Source organism: Parasteatoda tepidariorum, chromosome 10, assembly GCF_043381705.1.
Source record: "Parasteatoda tepidariorum isolate YZ-2023 chromosome 10, CAS_Ptep_4.0, whole genome shotgun sequence".
Classification (NCBI taxonomy): Eukaryota; Metazoa; Arthropoda; class Arachnida; order Araneae; family Theridiidae; genus Parasteatoda; species Parasteatoda tepidariorum.
Window position 1 is genome coordinate 59371888 of NC_092213.1, and position 19453 is coordinate 59391340.

The following is a 19453-nucleotide window of genomic DNA, read 5'->3' on the forward strand; positions in this document are numbered from 1 at the left end:
AGATGAGAGCAGAAAAATTATAGCTATTTTCTCCGATTTCACGCACAGAAAATAAGATTTTCCGTATTTTTTATCCGTCAGCTGGATAGCTCGTATTTTCTTAATTCAGACGTCGCTGCTTCTTGTATTCTGGCGTGAAAACAAAAAAAAATAGAGGTGGATTTACGGTGAAAATATTTATTTGCTCATTCAATTAATCTCGTAAATTTTTATTTATTATGTCTAAACAAAAGCAATACAAACGAGCCTTTTAGAAATCACAAGTCCAGACTCTGCAAATATCTCGATTTTTATTCACGCGATTTTAATATCGATTTTCGTATTTACCTGATTTAAAAGTTGCACATTGCGATTCTTATTTACGCTAAATGATCCGCCGCAACTTTAGCTCTTGAGCAACACCCATGTATTCTTTTATTTTTTTAATGTTATTTTTTTACACAATAGGTAAAAAAATGAACTAAATAATAATAGGTAGTGGTTTTTGACTACTAGCAAAGTGTAATTCTGTAGCCTAGTAATTTTGAGCACAACACAAAACAAGGGAGCTCCTGGGTCAAACTAGTTTTCGTGGAGAACGTTTTGATAAAACTAACCCACATTTGCACTATACAGAAAGGAAAACCACGGAAACCTCTCATGGTTTACTCGACTGCAAGGGTACTCCAATTCAAAATCCGTCTACCTGTGAGGATATTTTACGTCAACACTGTGGTCGGTACTTGTCAAGCTATTATTGGCTCTAGGGATACTTAACTAATTGCTATTATAGGAAAATAATGTACAGTCCGCAAAAAAAAAAGATATCACCCTGAATAACTTTCGTTNCACTAATTTGCATATTGCAATTTTACTCAGCTACTCTTAGTGGACAACATATGCAAATTTTGCACGGTTTGGCTTACTTTTGAAAGAGTTATCGCGATTTTTGTGAATTTTCCTTAATTTATGATAACCAGTGTATTTGGATTTTTCATCTTCAAAATATAGGGGGTAGACGCAATCTGGGAAATGTGGTCTCCATAATTTGGTCAGGAGAGCGATTCAAAGTTCGGGCCCCTTAATGTTAATTTCGCTTTTTACGTTTTCGGTCATATTTTAAAAACTAATGAAGCAATTCTAAAAAAAAAATTGCGCCCACTCATAAAACTCATTTACCCAAAGATAATTTCATGAAAAAAGTAATTTTTAATAATTATTTATTATTTAATTAAAGTAAGGATGAAAAAAAGTTAAATTATAAGGCATGAATTTTTTTATACCATTTTAATCAACATATTTTTTAATGGAAAAATCTAAAGTTTCAACTGTTTTTATTTATTAGAAGATGAGAAAAATTAAAATAAATTATTTAAAAAAAAAATAATTTGGCGACAATGAAGAAATGATTAAGTGGGGCGATAAATATTAAAATGTGATAAACTTACGAGGAACTTAACTTAGCGAGCGTAGCGAAAATTTCATTCATATTTTTTTCGCTAATAATCGTTTGCAAATCTTTTTTATTTTTTTAAAACTATAAAATACGATGTTTCTTTTTTAATAGTCTAAAATTCTATTTGTAATTTAGTAAAGAAATTTGAATAAAACATCTTATTGAATAAAAAACATTTTATTCAACGAATGTCGAGTTTTATAAAAGCATGCTTCTGATAGAATATGATTATACACCAGATTGTGCTTATTTAATGTGATTATTTTTTAGTTTTTAGTTTTTTCTTCTCAATAACTGATACAATTTCAATAATATACATACGTATGAATAGATTTGGAATAAAATATTTATCAATTTCTTGAATATATTTTTTATAAATATTAATAAAAATACGTAGTAAACATATTTAAGCATACCTCACATCATCGCAAATTTCTCAACATTTTATATATCGTCTTAATGTTAGAAGTAATTTTTTAATCACCTGTCCGGAAGTGTTTCGCAGAACTATTTTACCAACTATTTAATTAAATTTTAACATTTTTAAAAATCTTATTCTTTACCCTACTACGTTTATTATTTCTTCATTAATATACTAATCAATTTTTTAGTACTTTAATTTAGGTTTTCTTTAAAGTGAAGTTCCTTTTTAAATTATAGTCAAGTTTTTTTTAAAAGAATTATTGTCTGCTAGCTAAGAATAAAACCTTGTTAAGAAATTAAAAACATTCCACTGTTTACAATTATTTAATGCAAAACAGCTGATTATTTACTAAGCATACTATTTTTTTCGAAAAAGGAATATAAATCATTGATAGTCTTTTTTTTGTTTTGTTTCTTGTGACTTCAACATAGATTATCTAAAATAGTGTTGATGCTTTAGAAGTCACTACAAAGAGTCTAAAGATACCGAACATAAAAAGCTGTCGAATACGTAGCCAAAATTTTTAAGCGTCTTAAAATATCTCAGTATCTTAAATGTCGTCCTAACATCTTAGTTGTGAAATTAAATTTTTAATTATCTGACCACGTGTGATTCACTAATTATTTCATTATATCTTTTACTCTTTATGATACCAAGTAGATTTTTTTTCTGATAATATACTAAACTATTTTGTTTAATTTTTTACTTTAGCATGATTTCCAAGATATTATTGTAGTATAATTTGTTATCAGGAAAATGCCTTATTTTGTTAATCAGGAAATACTAAAAATTGAAATTTGTAAGGATTCCGAAGCTGTGCACACAATACACAATTTCCGACCTTATTTTAATAAAAAAAAATTTTAAAAAAAACGTGGCAAGTAGGCTAACATACTTTTTACAGAAACTGTGAAAACTAATTTTTCCTATATTTCGTCAAAAGAGGATAAGAATGATATTGCTCCAAGGGACCTACTCAATAATTTCGCTATTTCCAGAATGAAATCTGTTTGATCGAAACATATTATTCCTTGAAAATTACACGAGGGAAAAATTAACTTTTATTATTTATCTAAGCTTATTCCATTTATTTAATGATAGCGGTATTAAGGTTAAGGATATGCGTCGGAAGCTCCGTTTATTATTATACTATAAATGCATTAAATCATGTAGCTTGAATAATTTATTTTAAGTAAATTATTTAATAATTTTAAGCAAATAAGGGTGTAAAAATAAACTCGATCGAAATACTCCGAAAGTATACCCTGAAATATATGTAGAATAAACTTTGGAATCGATATATAAAAAATACCTTTTCAAACAACTTCGAGTAGGACGGAAACGCTAACTTGTTTAAAAAAGTTGTCCTTGTTACTATTTAATTTCGATTCCTGGTACTAGGGGACATTCCATTTTCACATTCGACTTTTGAAATTTCAATTGTAAACGGAATTTTTTTATGACCTTAAACTAAAATGTTAAGGCTTGCAGCAAAAAAAAAAAATTTTTTTTTTACTGCATTAATTTTTTTACAAAGTAGTGAATTATTATTTTTTCAATCTAAGAACCTGTGCCTATAACATATGTAAAACTTATTTTAATATCGAGTGAAATAATTTAATATGTTGTGTAACTAAATGGATAATCCCAAGAAACTGAATCGAAAATATAAAAACTTCATTGATTTAAAAAAATAATAGATGATAATAAAAATAGACATGTTTTGAGCGTCCAATAATAAAAGTCACAAGTTATCCAAGCCTGACAAGTCTTGAGAATGGGCGATTATATTTGAAAACTCGAAACATGTCGACTTTTACTTCCCTCTTCATATGTTTTGAAGCCAGTTGAGTTTTTATCGTCAATTATACTGTTTTACATTTGGGTCTTGATCATTATTTTGATAAGGATTTTACACTAGTTAAAGTAAACATATGCATTTTAATATTTTATCAGGATTCATATGGTCTTTAAAAATGTAAGAACATCAATATTGTAAAAGTTATATTTAACTTAAAAATTAACATTTTGACACCAGATATTTTGAGTTAATGAAATTAAATATTTTATCTCTTAAGTTTTTGTGCCCCCATTTCAGTATCTTAAGGATCTTACGAGCTCTGTTTAAAAAGAGATCATCAGATATATATAAGAAAGCAAAAATAACCATAGTAGCAGTATTTGGTGGTAAATGTAGCTTATCGTAATTGAAGAATATGCTGTGCGACATTTTATGGTGAATTTGCGAACGTATAAGTTTCAGAATGTATCGAAACATGAGGATGCTATTTGCTAATCATCTTTATCCAAAGGAAACGATGTAACCTAAATATCTAGTAGAATGAAGCGATTTTTTAAGCAATGAATCCTACAATTTGCAACATATTATTTCAATATCTTATTCTTAAACATAACATATTTCAATCTTTTTAAAATGCCACTAAACATTCAGCAATTCCTTGAGTTATAGAAAAAAGAAATATCGTAAATTATAGAAAGCCTTGTGAATGTGCATTAGAATTATTATACAATCTACATTTTATTTTTCAAGCACTTTTTTTTTCTTCAAACTTTCTTGCCTAGAAGACTCGATTAAAACTGTAAAAATGATTATCCCTAAAATTTTGTATATAGCTATAATAAGTTATGCTCATTTTATTTTAGTATAAAATCCTCGAATAAATATAGTAAAAACAGTGTAATCTAAATAATATCAGATAAAAAGTTCATGTATTTAAATTCTAAAAACTATCATAAATAATTTATAAATCGATTCAAATTTACTTTTCAAAGGAGATTAAAATAATATTTTTTTTGCTTTTTGGACAGAAATCCCCTAAAAAAATTGTTTATGGCCTGGAAACTTCGAGATATTTTCTATTAACAATAAATTAAGCCCCTCCGAGCAATCACTGAACATTATTTCAATTTTTTTACTATCAGAGTTTGGTTGCGTAGCAACCTAGTAAAATTAAGCACTCCTCTTTTGAATTAGTCAATGGGTTATCTTAAAATATTTATTTGCGCAGGCGACTTTTTTTGGCGGTTTTCTGGACTATCGCCAAATATATAAACCTTTATTGCAACCCAATTTACGACCCAATTGTTTTAAAATTTTGTCTACCCCCCCTAATTCAAGTGTCTAGATTCCAAATATGTAAAAAAAAATATATGTTTTATCAGAGAAAGTACGTTTTTGTGTCTGATTTTGTAACTTAATTAAGTTAGCATTAATTAATTAGCATATTTGAGGTCACCCCCGGGAACCATTAAGATTGACTTTTAGTTCGTGAAAATCCGATCATTAGAACGAAAGTTATTCAGGGTGATATCTTTTTTTTTTTTTGCGGACTGTACTTATATAGGTACTAAAGAAGCCAGTTTGTATTTCGGGTCACCAAAAAGTATTTGAATCTAAGGTTTCACAGGATGCATATAAAAAATTATTCCTCTATTCATATAAAGTTAGACTATTTTAGCATTAAAAAAGCCATTTGAAAGAAATTCGGGGGTCGATGAGCGCACAGAGTAGGGACTAATCTTAACTTTTTGCACTATAATCCTATAGCATTATAATCTTAACTTTTTGCACTGTTAACTTATCAAAATTAAAAAGATAATTTTGATTAATTCCTTCAACAGAAAGGTAAATTCAAGGAATAATTATAATAGCTTTTTTAGGACAAATAAATGATATTAATGATAAATAATGACAAATAAATGAGGCATATAAATACAGCCGAAAAAATATTTTAAGCTAAATTTCATAGATCATTTTTTATCAATTTCATTATCGAACCACTCACTGATTCGAATCAGTAAGTGATTCGAAACAGTAAGTGATTCGAATCAACAAGTGATTTGAATCAGAAAGTGATTTGAATCAGAAAGTGATTTGAATTACTTTGATTCGTTTGGTCCAACTCTAGTACGACTTTTCGTATTATAAGGATTGGGATATATAGCGCATGCATGGAAAATCGGCAGCACACGCGTTTTTTAACTTCTGTAAATCATACTGGTTGATAAGTTTATTCATATGAGTACATTTGGGACAAAAATAAAAAGCTGGAAACGTAAATCATAAGCAGCAAGTATAAACAAATTGTAAACAGCTTGATGAATAGTCCTTGACTAGAAAGTGATTCATTTAGATTTTTATCGTAATCAATATAAATATCAAAATGAAGTTTTTTTGGAAAGGCCGTGAGTACTTCAGATGCCTTTTTGATAATTTAGATATTCTTTATCTGATTATATGAGTTTATTTTAATTCTTTATTATTTTTCGGAAATAATGTTATAAAAAACAACTTGAAATTTAGTTTTATGTAGCTTTTAACTTTTTGATTTTCATTACTCTTTTGCTATACAATTTATTTTTAATCCAATGGGTCGAAAGATAATTTCTACTATCAACTTTCAAAGTAAAAAGGAGGGAATAATACAAGAATTTCAAATTTGTAGTTGCAAAAAAATATTAAAACTATCTTCGAGTGAAGTAGTTGTTTGCAAATATGAGTATCCAGTAAGTGGAAAAAATTGCTACAAAATTCGCTTTTTCTTGGCTTTTCACTTATTGTATGATTTTCTATTTAAGCTAATACATAAAAAATTAAAGCTCTTTTGTTTATTTTTTGTTTTTATTTTAATAAATTTAACATTTGCTGTATTATGAAAAATTTGATACTTTTTTAATTTATTCAAAAATACTTTGACACATGAAGGGATTGATTAGTAAAAGAAGATTCTAAGTGACATTATTTGATATAAATGATATGTGTTATTGAAAGATCTTATTTTACTCTTAATGAAATAAGTTAATTTATTTTGCCAAATTTTAGAGGTATTAAATGATAGTCCTTGAGTGTGAGAGTAGAAGAAAATGCAGGGCAGATAAACAAATGATGACAACCTTAATAATTTTATCTTAATAGAATAATAAAAAGTCAAGAGTAGGAATGCTAAGACATAAACAAAAAATGCAATAACGTATGAACCTAATTTGCTCAATTTAACTAGATTGTTGTTTAGTAACCAGGGAAGATCTGCCCAGGGCAAATTTACTGCTGTCACAAATTCAATTTTAGGAAAAACGGTACATATTTTCGAAAAATATTTAAATATTTTTGAAAATATTTTCTTATTTTACCATATTTTTGTGTAGATTTTTTAATATAATTTTTAAATTTCACAAATTATGTCTAAATTTTCACAAAATAGGTACCCTTCAAAAAAAACCTAGACAGACCCCTGGTACCATCTATTCAGCTTTTTAAACATTTTACAATTAAATAAAATTGGAATAATATTAGGCTTATGAGATTAGTTAAAATAATTTTCTTAAACTATAAATAATAAAAAAATTAATATTGTATATCTAACATATAGTATATTAAATCATCTCCTCTTTTGATTCTGGTGTTTGGTATTTTAAAACAATTAGTTATATTTTCATTTTAGCTTTATTTTTAAAAAATACCATTAAAACTCCAATTGTAATAATTATTTATAAAATCAAAAATAAAAAGTTAAAATAAAAATATCTAAAATTGGAATATTAATAGTATTTTCGTCTTTTTAAAATAATTTAACTATACAGGTTTTCATGAAAATGCCACTGATAATTTCCTCCTACCATGTTTTGAGCAAATTAATTTTATTGTTGTTATAGGTTTTTATTTTTGGCATTTTTGAGTACAAAATTTAACTAGTTTTACTATTAAAACTTTGTGCATTTATTTGCATACTTTTAATGTAGTTTATTAACATTTAACTATTACTGTAAGAAGTTAACATTATCTTTTTTTTCAGCTGAAAATAATGATACCATCTTCTGCTTCAGAGACCCTTTGTCAATGGTTGTATCCAATAACTTTTGGTGGTGGATTAGTTGAAGGAGACAGCATTACAATTAATTTGATAGTCAGTGAAAAATGTTGCCTATTAGTAACATCATTATCATTTCCAAAGGTATAGTATTTAAACATTTTTCTAATGAGTGAAGTCTTTAAATTTGTACGACAATAATTGACAAAGTGTTAAAAGAGAAGAAAAAATAATTTAATTTCATCTATCTATAAGGTTTAGTTGCTAATTGTACCAGAAAATAATTTTTTTTTTGTGTGCATTAATGTTAAATCTATAAAATTTATCGTTGATAGTTTAATAATTAGATAAACAAAGCAAGGGAAATGTTTCTCTTTTTATTTCTTATGTGCTTTTAAATGTCCCCAATTTTATCTATAATAGTATTATTTTTTTTATTCTAACAAATGAGAAGTATAAGTCTAACAAATAAGAAGTTAAGTTAATCTAACTCAATCTAACCATGAGAAATAGTTGGTTCTTTCATTATAAAGAACATGAACCCATGTTTTTTGTTTTAAAAAAAATTGTTATTAGTTACATAAACATAGCTTTGATTGGAAGGGAGAGAAACCAATGCTCAAACAAGGTTCCAACTAAAATGGTTATAGTTAAATAACTAGTTAACTTTTTTTTCTTTATTGGCACTACAGCCCAGGGTGAGCCTTAGCCTGCCGTACAATGTTTTTCCAGACTGCCCTGTCCCTGACCTTTCATTTGGAGATCTTTAAATCATTCAAGACATCAACCACCCACCTTTATTTTGGTCTGCCTCTTGCACATGAGCTTCCTATGCAAGATCTTTTTTTAAATACCCCCCTTTTATAAAACCTTCATTATCAATAAAATCAGACTAAAAATATCACATCTTAAAAAATATACTTATAGAGCACATTGTGTAAGATTTTTTTAAAATTAATTCTTTAAAAAATTCAAATTACAATTTAATTCATGCTAACTCTGTCCATATATATTGCTTTTTAACACAGCTTTATAAATTATATCATAAATATGTATAATTATTCTAGCTATTTATTTCATTGATAATTTTACAGTAGAGCGCCGATTATCCGAACGTCCAATTATCCCAACCATGTCCGAATTCCGTTCTTTTTTAAATTTTTTTTTTTTTTAAGTTAAGAATAATTTTTAACTTATCGCCAATTTTTCTAAATTTAGAAGAATAAATAATATCCACTACATCTGAAGACCATATTTAATTTACAACTTTTTTTAGCAGTTTTCTTATAGTAGCCAATACATACATGTATTGTTATACAGTTAAACTTACATACCCCTTTAGCCCTCTTCAACTGAAAATTATCTTCCAAGAATGCGAGCTTCAAATTTACAGTCTACAATGGTTGGAATGAGGAAGGAGTTTATGAATAGATATGCGCTGAAGTTCTACAATTGGGAGATGGGTACTTGTCCCATATGGTTAATGATTAGTGATTACAGTGCTTGGAATCCTAAATCTTGGAATAAAATTCTTAACAAAAAAATAAACGAAACAGAAGTTGACCTAGTAGATCTTCCCGGTGAGAAGATGCCAGGTTATACAGCAGAAGAAATAAATTACTGGTGTCGAGACACTGAAAACGACCCAGGATTTCAAATTTTAAATGATGATGAAATTGTTGCTGAAATTTTGAATGAAAATCGGAATTCCACAGACGAAAAGAGGAAGAAGTAGGTGATCAAATTCAAGATAATGAACCTTCTCATATAGAAGCATGCAATTCATTAGATATTGCAATGAATTGGCTAGAACTTCAAAATGATGTTGATCCAGTTCAGTTGATTTATTTAAAAAGAATAAGGGATATGGTTGCTCGAAAAAGAGCATCTTCTTTGAAACAAAAGTCTTTGCTGGCTTTCTGTTGCAATGGAAAATAAAACAAAATGTGGTAAAATCAGTAATTGATAAAAAAAAATTATAAAAAGCTAAACTATGATAAAAAATAATTCAAAATGAAAAGTTAAAAATAAATAAAAAATATTTAAAAATTGAAAAAAAAAAAAACTTTTAAGCGCGCCAGAGCTATTTTAGATAGTACTGCCAGTCCTAAGCCTAGAAAAAGTGTAAAAGGAAGTTAGTGCATAAATAATAATCATTTAAACTAGATTTTAAACAACTTTCCAACTATCCGAACTTTTCATTATCCGAACCACATTCGGTCCCGAGCAGTTCAGATAATTGGCGCTCTAATGTTATTTTTAAACTGTGTGAATATTTAATTTAGGTCTATCGATGCGAAAATAACATAGAAAGCCAACAATTTCTGAAATGTGATGTTGAAGCTGATGCCTTACTTTGTGTTCTACCCGATCCCCTTGTATGTTATGAAAAAGCATTGTATCTTCAAACACAAACATTCCATTTAGCAGATGATGCAAATTTAGTTTTGCTTGATTGGTTTACATCTGGTCGATATGAGAGAGGAGAAAGATGGCAGTTTTCAAGGTAATACGATAAAATATAATAAAGTACATGAATTCTGATATTCTCTCTCTTTAGCATTAATTTAAAAATAATGTCAGTTTTGGCTTGAAAGTATGCACTTTTAGTTAACTTTTTTTGTTGTAAAATGCATCTAAATAATTAAAATGAATTTTATGTCATGAGGTCAAATAGTTGGGCTGGCAATAAGCTCACCTCTGGGAAGAGTAAATATCGACAATGTCAACCTTCATCTATGAAAACGCACCCCAACATAGAATCGAGTTAACATGTCTTATATACTAGGGAATTGAAATTGTATTTTTGTAGTGGTAAATACAGTACTCCTCCACCAGAATTTCATCTGTGATAGAATTTGATTAATAGTTGATTCATTGCTGTTTTGTGAGAAGCTGGGAGAGCTGTATTAAGATCACGGTTGCTCGTGTGCTGTCTTTAACATTCGGGTGTATGATGGAAGTTTTGTTTCTTCATCAGTAGCCGCCAATATTCGTATACTGTTATACAGGAATGTTCATTTAGGCTATTAATGAATGAATTGAACAATTAAGTTTCCAGGAAATAATGTACAAATCGTTGAATGTAAATTTAGATTTTATTAAGCATAATTTGTGATTTAGACAATGGCCATTTCATCATCTAAAAATAAGAAATCCCTTAAAGGGATGAAATCAGAATACTCTCTATTGAAAGATCATACAGCCAGAATATCATTTCTGACGGTTAGAAAATTGAGACTGGAGAGGCCCCAAAGGGCTCCCAGCCTCCACAAATTTGAAATTAAAAGTGAATATAATTTATTCTCAACGGACAGAGAAAGTATGGGTAGGAGATCCAAAATTGGCAATTTATCCTAATATACCATAGCTAAAACAAAGCCAACTAGCATATCAACATGGGTTTAAAAGAACACCTTGGCGATCACGAGTCACCAACAAATTTATGAGAATTATTACAACCATGCAACCGAAACATTTAGCCGTTGGAAATTTAGAATAAAAAGTTATAAATAGATTTTTGTTTTCGATTAGAGGCGACAGTGAATTTATAAGTCTGCTTTAGTAATGAAATAAAAAAAAAGTATCCGTTACATTGATCTAGAAGAGAAGAAATAAATATTTTGTGTTTGTTTAAAAAGATTAAGTTTTTGATTTATTTTAAATATAATTCTTCTATTAATAAAAAATAAGCTTAAGTAATGAAAGATATTTTTAAAAGATAGGAAATAAATATGTAATGCCAATTGTGGCATCACAGGGTGTATACGTTCTGTGTAATTGAGACTGAGAAGCAACAGAGTGTTCAATGCGGACCATCCGTCGAAGTAGGCGTGTTCAAATCAAAGTGGGAGTTACAGTTAAGATAGGCGTGTTCATTTCGAAGTGGGAGTTTCTGTCAATGTAGACATGTTTGAAGTTCACCAATGTGAAAACAGTTGATATCGACAATGTCAACCTTCATCTATGAAAAATTATAGAATTGAGTTAACAACATAGAATTCAGTTAACATGTCTTATATCTAGGGAATTGAAATTGTATTTTTGTAGTGGTAGATACACTACAAACTCTATGTTTTTTTGTTCTAGTCATTCATGTTATCCATAAGCTACTCTTTTTGAGCTTTATCATAATATGATCCAGCAAACCAAATAATTTATTTCTTAAATAAGATTTATTTGTTTAAGGTTATCTCACTTATTAACTTGTATGAACCTTTGTTATTGTTTCATTATAATCTAAAACAGGGCCAAGCTAGGGATGAAAGGCATGCTTTAAAAGGTAAATTATTTTAGATCATATCAGAAATGTTTTATGCATTGATTTCGTTATTTATATAACTTATAAGAAGTCTTTAATATTTATTAAAGGGTAACTTTTTTATGTTTAACTTTCATACTTTTCCTTTCATGATTGACCTAGTAAACAACATAATCTAAACTTCAAATGTATTCTGAGAAATTATATAATTACTATTGTGAATGCATAATGTTATCTTAAAAATTCATAACAAAAAGTTTTTTAATATAGAAATTTTTTTTCCAACACATAATGGTTAGAACAGTTTTAATCACCCCATAAATATATTGTATAATCACATACAAAGATAAAAATATGATTTTTACTTATTATCTAAAATTCCTGAAATAAAAATGGTTGCCAAAGTAGAAAAGCACAACCTGCCGCCCTCGAATGGTCAATGTCCGACCCCCCAGTTTGGAAAAAGTATGTAACTAGCATAAGAAATTCTATAACTGTTTTTTTTTTTCAAACAAGTTTTAAGAAACTTTAAAAAAAAAGTTACATTAGAATTCCCAAAAGTCAAAGTAGTAGTTCAAGGTGTCGAAGTATTTAAAAACCCTTTTAAAGAAAGTCCAAATTAAATTTACGCTTCTAGATTTTTGTTCTATTTGAAATATATTGAGATCTTAATGTTAGATTTATTTATTTCTTAATAATATAAATTAAGTAGTTTTTAAAAAGTTGCTATAAAAGATAGGAATGCTTAGGAAAAAATGTTACTTAATGATTAAAACCTTAAGCTAAACAGTATCGATAACTTTATTTGCAAAGAATATGGTTGTTGAACTCTTTGTCACATCAACCAACTTGCTTAAAGGTTTGGTGACTATCTGATTAGCTATCACTTCTCTTGCATAAATACTATTTTATTGAGAATATAGAAATTATACTCATGGTTGCCATCATTTGAACAACAGTAAGATGGGTATTTACAAAAGTAAAAAGGAGCATTGTGTTCATGATGCAGAACACTTTTTAAACTTGAGCGAAATAATTAAGCAAAACAAAACTCTATTAATAAAAATTAAATGATTTCAATACATTTATTTAATAATAGAAAGTCTTTACAGCTAAAGCACATTTGAACAGAACTAATAACAAATATATGAAATGAAAAATTTTCAGAAAATCAGAGTTATTACATTCAAAATATTTAATAAAAATCATGTTTAAAACATGATTTTTATACAGTAGATAAACACAAAAATGAACGTTTGTAATGATGTGGATATGAATGTGGATAATTTTTTTTCAATGATTTCTTTTCATTTTTTTAAAAATGAATTTATGTTTTAATATTTTTTTAACATCAAATATAAAAAATTTTAATTTAAAGAAAAATATTGAATGCAGGACAAATGACACATTCAGCTGTGTTTCAAAATTTTGCGAAGTTGACAAATCTATTGTTTTAATCCCTTTTTGTTTTTAGATTAAAAACAGTTTCGACTATTTACATAAATGGACAGCTATCATTCAGAGAAGCTCAAGATATAAGAAACACACCACTGGTTAGCATTGAAAGTTCAATGAAGGCTTATAATATCATAGGAACTTGTATGATAATTGGGCCTGGTTTAAACTCCCTCTCAAGCTGTATTCTTTCAAGTATAGGAAGATGTAACAGTTATGGTGAGATCATTTCCAGACACTTTTTTATTTTTATCTACATGTTAAGTGAGGAATAAGTTTCCCATTTCACAAACCTCTTGAATGCTTTCTTTTATTCGGCAGATAATTCATAAATTTTAATTTAAAAATTGAACAATTGGTCTTGTTATAATAACCATAAACATATCTTCAATGAAATAAATCAGAAGACTAAACAGTTACTTAATGATGTGAAAACATGTAGAGCCAGCCTACAACTCAATTGACTTTTTAAAGATATTGACCCTTTGAGTTAGCAGAAACAACAATGTATCATATTTTTAACTCATCAGTAAATAAATGTGTTGCCTTTGTTTTCTTTAATTTGACAAACGCAGATTAAAACAGATAAAATGAGAGCCCCAATGACTCAGTGATTTAAGGCAGGCTGTCATCGTTAAGGAGTGGGATTTGATTCTCAGTAGTTTATACATAAGGATGATCACAATCATGCTCTTGGCAGGATTGCAAAAAACCCCAATATTTTCCGAAAAAGGCCAGGCTGGCTGGTTTTTTATTCAAAAGACCTGCTTTCATTTAAAAAAGGCTAGTTTTTATTTGCTTTTATAATATTCTATATCTTACAATCCAAATTAACATTCATGTATTTAAATTTATTTTATTGATGACTAAGTAAAATAATATCAGTACAATGTTATTTCATTAAATTTACTTTCTTTTAAGGGTATTTTTTCCATAAATAGATAAAATATTATTTGATTTTAATGACATAATTGCTTTCCATATTTGCTTCAAAACCAGACAGTATTGTCCAAAATTGCTCGACCCTATATCAGTCACGGTTTAATTCATCTTAATTGTGCTTTACATTGATTCAAATTAATCATTTTTTTTTTAAATTGAGCTTAATCTTCCATAAATTAGGCATTTTCTATAAATTTGTACATGATTTGTTCAAACTAATTAATATATTTTGCATTAAAAGTTGGACAAATGGTAATTATAGTTAATTTTGTATTATTCATATATTTACGGTGCAAAAGAGAATTTGATTTCTAATTGTAGTTTAAAATTCTTCTTCTTAATGCTATTAAGGTTAAAGCTGTTGTTTATAAACTGTTTCAAAGGTGTAAAGTTGCTACTCCAAATTATTCCAAGCATGCAATCACATCAATGTAGTTCTCAAAAATTTTATGTTATTATAGTTTTTGAAAAATATTAGTTCTAATTAAAGCCGGCTTTTTTGATTTGGTAAAAATTCGACAACTCTGGCTGTTGGTCACAAAACTGTGAAGCCTTAACTTACGTGACCCCTCTGACACACAATGGGCAGTTGCAGAAATGTTTTACTTTTAAATAAGAAATATTCAGTTGATTTTTAGTGTACATGTTCAATTTAGAAATGAAAACAAAATTTTTTTGTTTCAAGAATTTAACTTCCTTTTTAAAAATTTAAGAATCCTTGGAATGAAGGTGATTTTAATCGACAGAGGGCTCTGTCCCATATTTACAAACTTATTATCAATAAATATTATAGGGTATTTCAGAATTTTTCACCTCTGTTGGAAAAAAGGCATGTTTATTCAGGACGTACGTTTTTGTGTCTGATTTCGTAACTTAAAATATCCCCTGCACTAGTTAATTAGCATATTTGAAATCAGCCTCTCGAACTATTAAGAATGAGCCCTTGTATGTAAAGATCCAATAATTAGATAAAAAATTATTTAGTTATCCATTTTTTATTTTGCGCACTGTACATAAAAACATTGATCTTTATGGTTTTTAGGCAGGATTCACAAAAACCCAGGTTAGTAATAAAAAAATTCAGCCCATATGGGTTTTTTCATGAAAACCCTCAATTTCGCCTGAAGATTAATGAGTATTTTCTAGTATATTTTACATGTATACTTATATAAATGAAATACAAATAATAAGATATATTGCATGATGGTATATTGATTATTACCAAAGGTATTAAGAAAAGAAATGGTTATGAAAATAACTATTTCAATCATTTTTGTGGAGTCTAAATGCATAATGAAGTTACTGAAATGATTCTTTGTAAAATGTAAAGCTTAAGTTACGTGATTAGTTTCAAATTATATAAAATCACATAATTTGCTTTAAAATTAATAAATGGGATTTTTAGAAGCTTTGTAAACATTTATGAAATGAAATGCCCTTATCTTTCTGTTGCACCTGTTATGTTCATTTGTATTTTTTAATGTATGAATTCTTTATATGGATTGTACAAAAAATTGCATTGTATCCCTTACATCGTACAAAAAATTATTGACTTTATCATTATTATACACTTGCTTTTGAAATGAATGAGAAACGATAAAAAATGTACAATTTTAATGAACAACCAATATAATAAAAAATACGAATTCACATTTCATTAATAAATAATCTCCTCTTACATAGTAGAAATGAGTTTCGCTTTTGGAGGCCTGAGCCAGATTTACGTAACCTTAACAAGGAAATTAGTCATTAAAACCTTATCAGAATTAATAAATTTAACAATTTTTATACTCAATAGCTATACCAAATCTTTGTTTAAAAGTAGTAAAAAGGTATATGAAATTTTTTTTCAGTGAACGAGTCTGTCTTGTCTCTGCTGTGCAATTGAAAAGTGGCTTGACAACTACTTTTTTCCTATTGCTATGAATGCCAAAATAAAATTTTATAAAACTGATAAAACAAAATTTTTTATGCAATATGTAGCTTATCATACATAGATGCCAAATATATAGAAATCTCAATTGAGAATTTTTTATTGCTTACTATCATTTTTTAATTGCAGGGCAGATTTCTAGTATCCAGTCTTACTCCGAGAGCAGGGGTTATCAAAACAAGAACAGTGCTACGATTGTACAATCCATGTTTGTTAGTGTATGAATCTTTAGTAGACACATAATAAAGTTTACTAAAATTTATTTTTGTAACTGTAATGACCAATAAATAAGATCAACTTAAAAACAAAAGAACAGAGAGTTGACATAGCAAGGGTCTGCCCAGGCCGAATTTACTACCGTTTAGTAGTACTTTTACAAATTCTATTTTAGGTAAAACGGTAGTATCACAAAACTTTTTCTTAAAATTTTATTTTTGTATCCCTTAAGAAATGATAAATCTATATTTTTACCATGTTTTTGTGTTGATTTTTTAATTCTTCACAAATTATGTCTAAATTTTTACAAAATAGGTACCTTTCAGAAAAACCTAGACAGACCCCTGCATAGTAACACGAATTACATGGACTCCATGAAATGATCAAGAACATTAGGCCGATAGGGTGGGTCCTTCTTCTTTACTAGTAAAGTGCAATTCAGAATTCGTTCACTAGAAAACAGATTGAGGTACATGGTTTTATCCTACTCTTTCGTATCTAGTACAGGTATTAATGTTCTAAAAATAATTTTTAACTTAATACTTTGTACACTAAAATATGCACTTCAATATTTTTTTTATAAAAAATTTTTTTATCAGTGCATTAGATATATCTAACAAATTTAGAGACTGTAAAGTTGGGAGAATCGCAGTTTATATAATTTTATTTTTCAGATCTTCTACTGTATTTAATTATTGACATGCATATTTTTAGAACAAATTTGTCAAATTTCAATAATTAATATTGATTGTCAGTACTATGCCCAGGCTATTTTACAACTTAATTCTTTACTCACTTTGAAAATCTGTTTATTTTTAAATACTGATATGCTAAACTGATTTTTAGCTTTTCTATGTTGTTTGCTACAGAAGTAATTTTAAAATCATTAACTTTTAACATTTTTTAGGTGAGAAGTCTTGTAAAAACATACTGATTTCTGCAAGTCCTCTATGTTTGAACGAGACATCTAAGCCGTGTGGCTGTATCGTTAGATTTGCATCTGAATCAGTAAGCGATGTATGTTTCATTGATTTTTATGAATGATTTGTAACAATTAATACATTGAGAATAAGACATAATATGAATTTTTTTCCCAACAGGCTATCAAAAAAATTGAAGAGATACTTCAGCCATTATATGAAATTATTGGAGATAACCCCTTCATAAAAAAATAAATATACTTATGCATTGATTTGTGTATATTTCTTAATATCTCATGCTACTTGTATCAATAAAATATATTAGACCTTTTTTGTTTTTATATTCTGTCAGATCCAGGGATGAGTGTGGTCAGAAAGCAAAATGGAGGAAAATCCAAAATTTTTCAAAAGGAAAAAATTACATGAAAAAGATACAAAAAAGGGGCGATTTAGTCATTATAAAAATACAATCAAATATTTCCCATGAGAGACAAATTAAGACGTAAATTATTTAGAAATTTTATTATTTAATACTTTGTTTTCAATACATTTTCTAGTAATGTTATATAAAAAAAATAATTCTTGTATTTTGTGTAAATAATTCTTGTATCTTGTGTAAAAAAACGAACAACAAATATTTAGCTTAAGTATTTACTCAAATAGAGTACTTTACACAAAATAGTAATTTTATAAAGTGTATTTTAAACCAAGAAGTAACTATTATAGAAGAGGAAGAGACAAAAGAAATATTATATTTTATTGACCAATAAGACAGAAAAATGCCAAATTATTAAAATCTATTAATATTATAATCATAAAACCCACCATTCAAAGCATTTCTAGTCTTAAATAAATTCAATATTTTGAAAGGAAAGCAACAATTGCCTTTTTAATGCCTCTTGAGAAAGTTTTCTTTCATAACACTGCTTAGAATTGTGCATCTTAACTACCATCTAACTTTCCAGTTTTAGTTATCATAGTACAGGGATGGGCAAACTTTTTTGGTCGAGGGCCAAAAAATCAACAAAAAAAAGTTAGGTGTGCTAAGAACTTAAAAAAAAAAAAAAGAACGATGTACAAGTTTAATTTAAATATTTAATGAGATGAATGAAATTGTGATTTCATTTTTAAAAGTTCTTTTTATTGAGGTTCTAAGTGAGATATACTTATTTTAAGGAACGAGGCTTAAAGCTTGTCTGTTAATCTACTTCTGAAATGATTTTTTCCAACGTTCATTGTTGAAAACACTTGTTCACATATATAAGATGAAGCAAACATAGCATATTTTGTGGGCATGAGATATTAAATTTGGGAAACTAGCTTTTGGTAATGATTTGTCAAAACTAAAACTTTAGCATATTTAGAAACAACTTCTTTCATGTAATCTCTGGCTTAGATTGCAACTCAATTAATTCAAGCTGCAAATCCTACATCACTGTTTCACAATTTATGTTGAAAGGCATGGTAAAAATATCTAATTATGTTTGAATGGCACTGAAATCTGCGTTTAAACTCAACATTGAGTTTTTTCAAGCTNATATATTTCGGCCTTAATTTATTTTATTATGACATTTCAATCATCTTACTATTTTTAATCATGACTATATCCAATTATTAGTACATATACCAAATATTTCATTCTATTAATTATAATACATAAACAAATTTACTTTACCTTATACGCACCAAAATAATTTTAAGTTAACTCTTACAATAAGTATCTTGCAGATTCTATTCTGGCCAAGTCAGTCACTTCGGCATTAATTATCTTCTCTGAGAAATGACTTAAATAAAATTTCAGCATTATTTACATCTACAGTGATCCCTCGTTTTTCGCGGTTAATGAGGACCAGAATCTTCTGTGAAAGCTTGAAAACCGCTTAGTAGGATTTGCCCCTAGGAATTTTCTGTATGTAGGTACACGAATGTTTTAAATATGTAATCAGTATTTATACTTTACACATTTAAGACAAAAAGTGGGAACACTGTATATCATCATTCCTAAGATAGCCATCTAATTTTGAACTTGTGATGACTGA

At 27.8% G+C, this 19453-nt stretch overlaps 1 protein-coding gene across 3 annotated transcripts; it reads left to right on the forward strand.

Annotated features, from left to right (window-relative positions):
- The first annotated feature begins 5905 nt into the window (after nt 1-5905).
- On the forward strand, nt 5906-17745 carry LOC107443102 (uncharacterized). 3 transcript variants are annotated; one of them, XR_011637963.1, is made up of 7 exons: nt 5906-6386; nt 7673-7831; nt 9973-10193; nt 13423-13622; nt 16810-16963; nt 17402-17511; nt 17595-17686. XR_011637963.1 is itself a non-coding variant. In XM_071186646.1 (6 exons), exons 2-6 carry the CDS (start codon nt 7682-7684, stop codon nt 17667-17669), a joined length of 756 nt encoding a protein of 251 aa, XP_071042747.1. In that variant the 5' UTR covers nt 5916-6065; nt 7673-7681; the 3' UTR covers nt 17670-17745. The 3 variants fall into 3 exon arrangements, 2 of the variants coding, with proteins under 2 accessions (XP_071042747.1, XP_015912347.1); XM_071186646.1 differs by lacking the exon at nt 16810-16963 and having other exon boundaries at nt 5916-6065; nt 17595-17745; XM_016056861.4 differs by lacking the exon at nt 16810-16963 and having other exon boundaries at nt 5926-6386; nt 17595-17745.
- Nucleotides 17746-19453: the final 1708 nt, after the last annotated feature.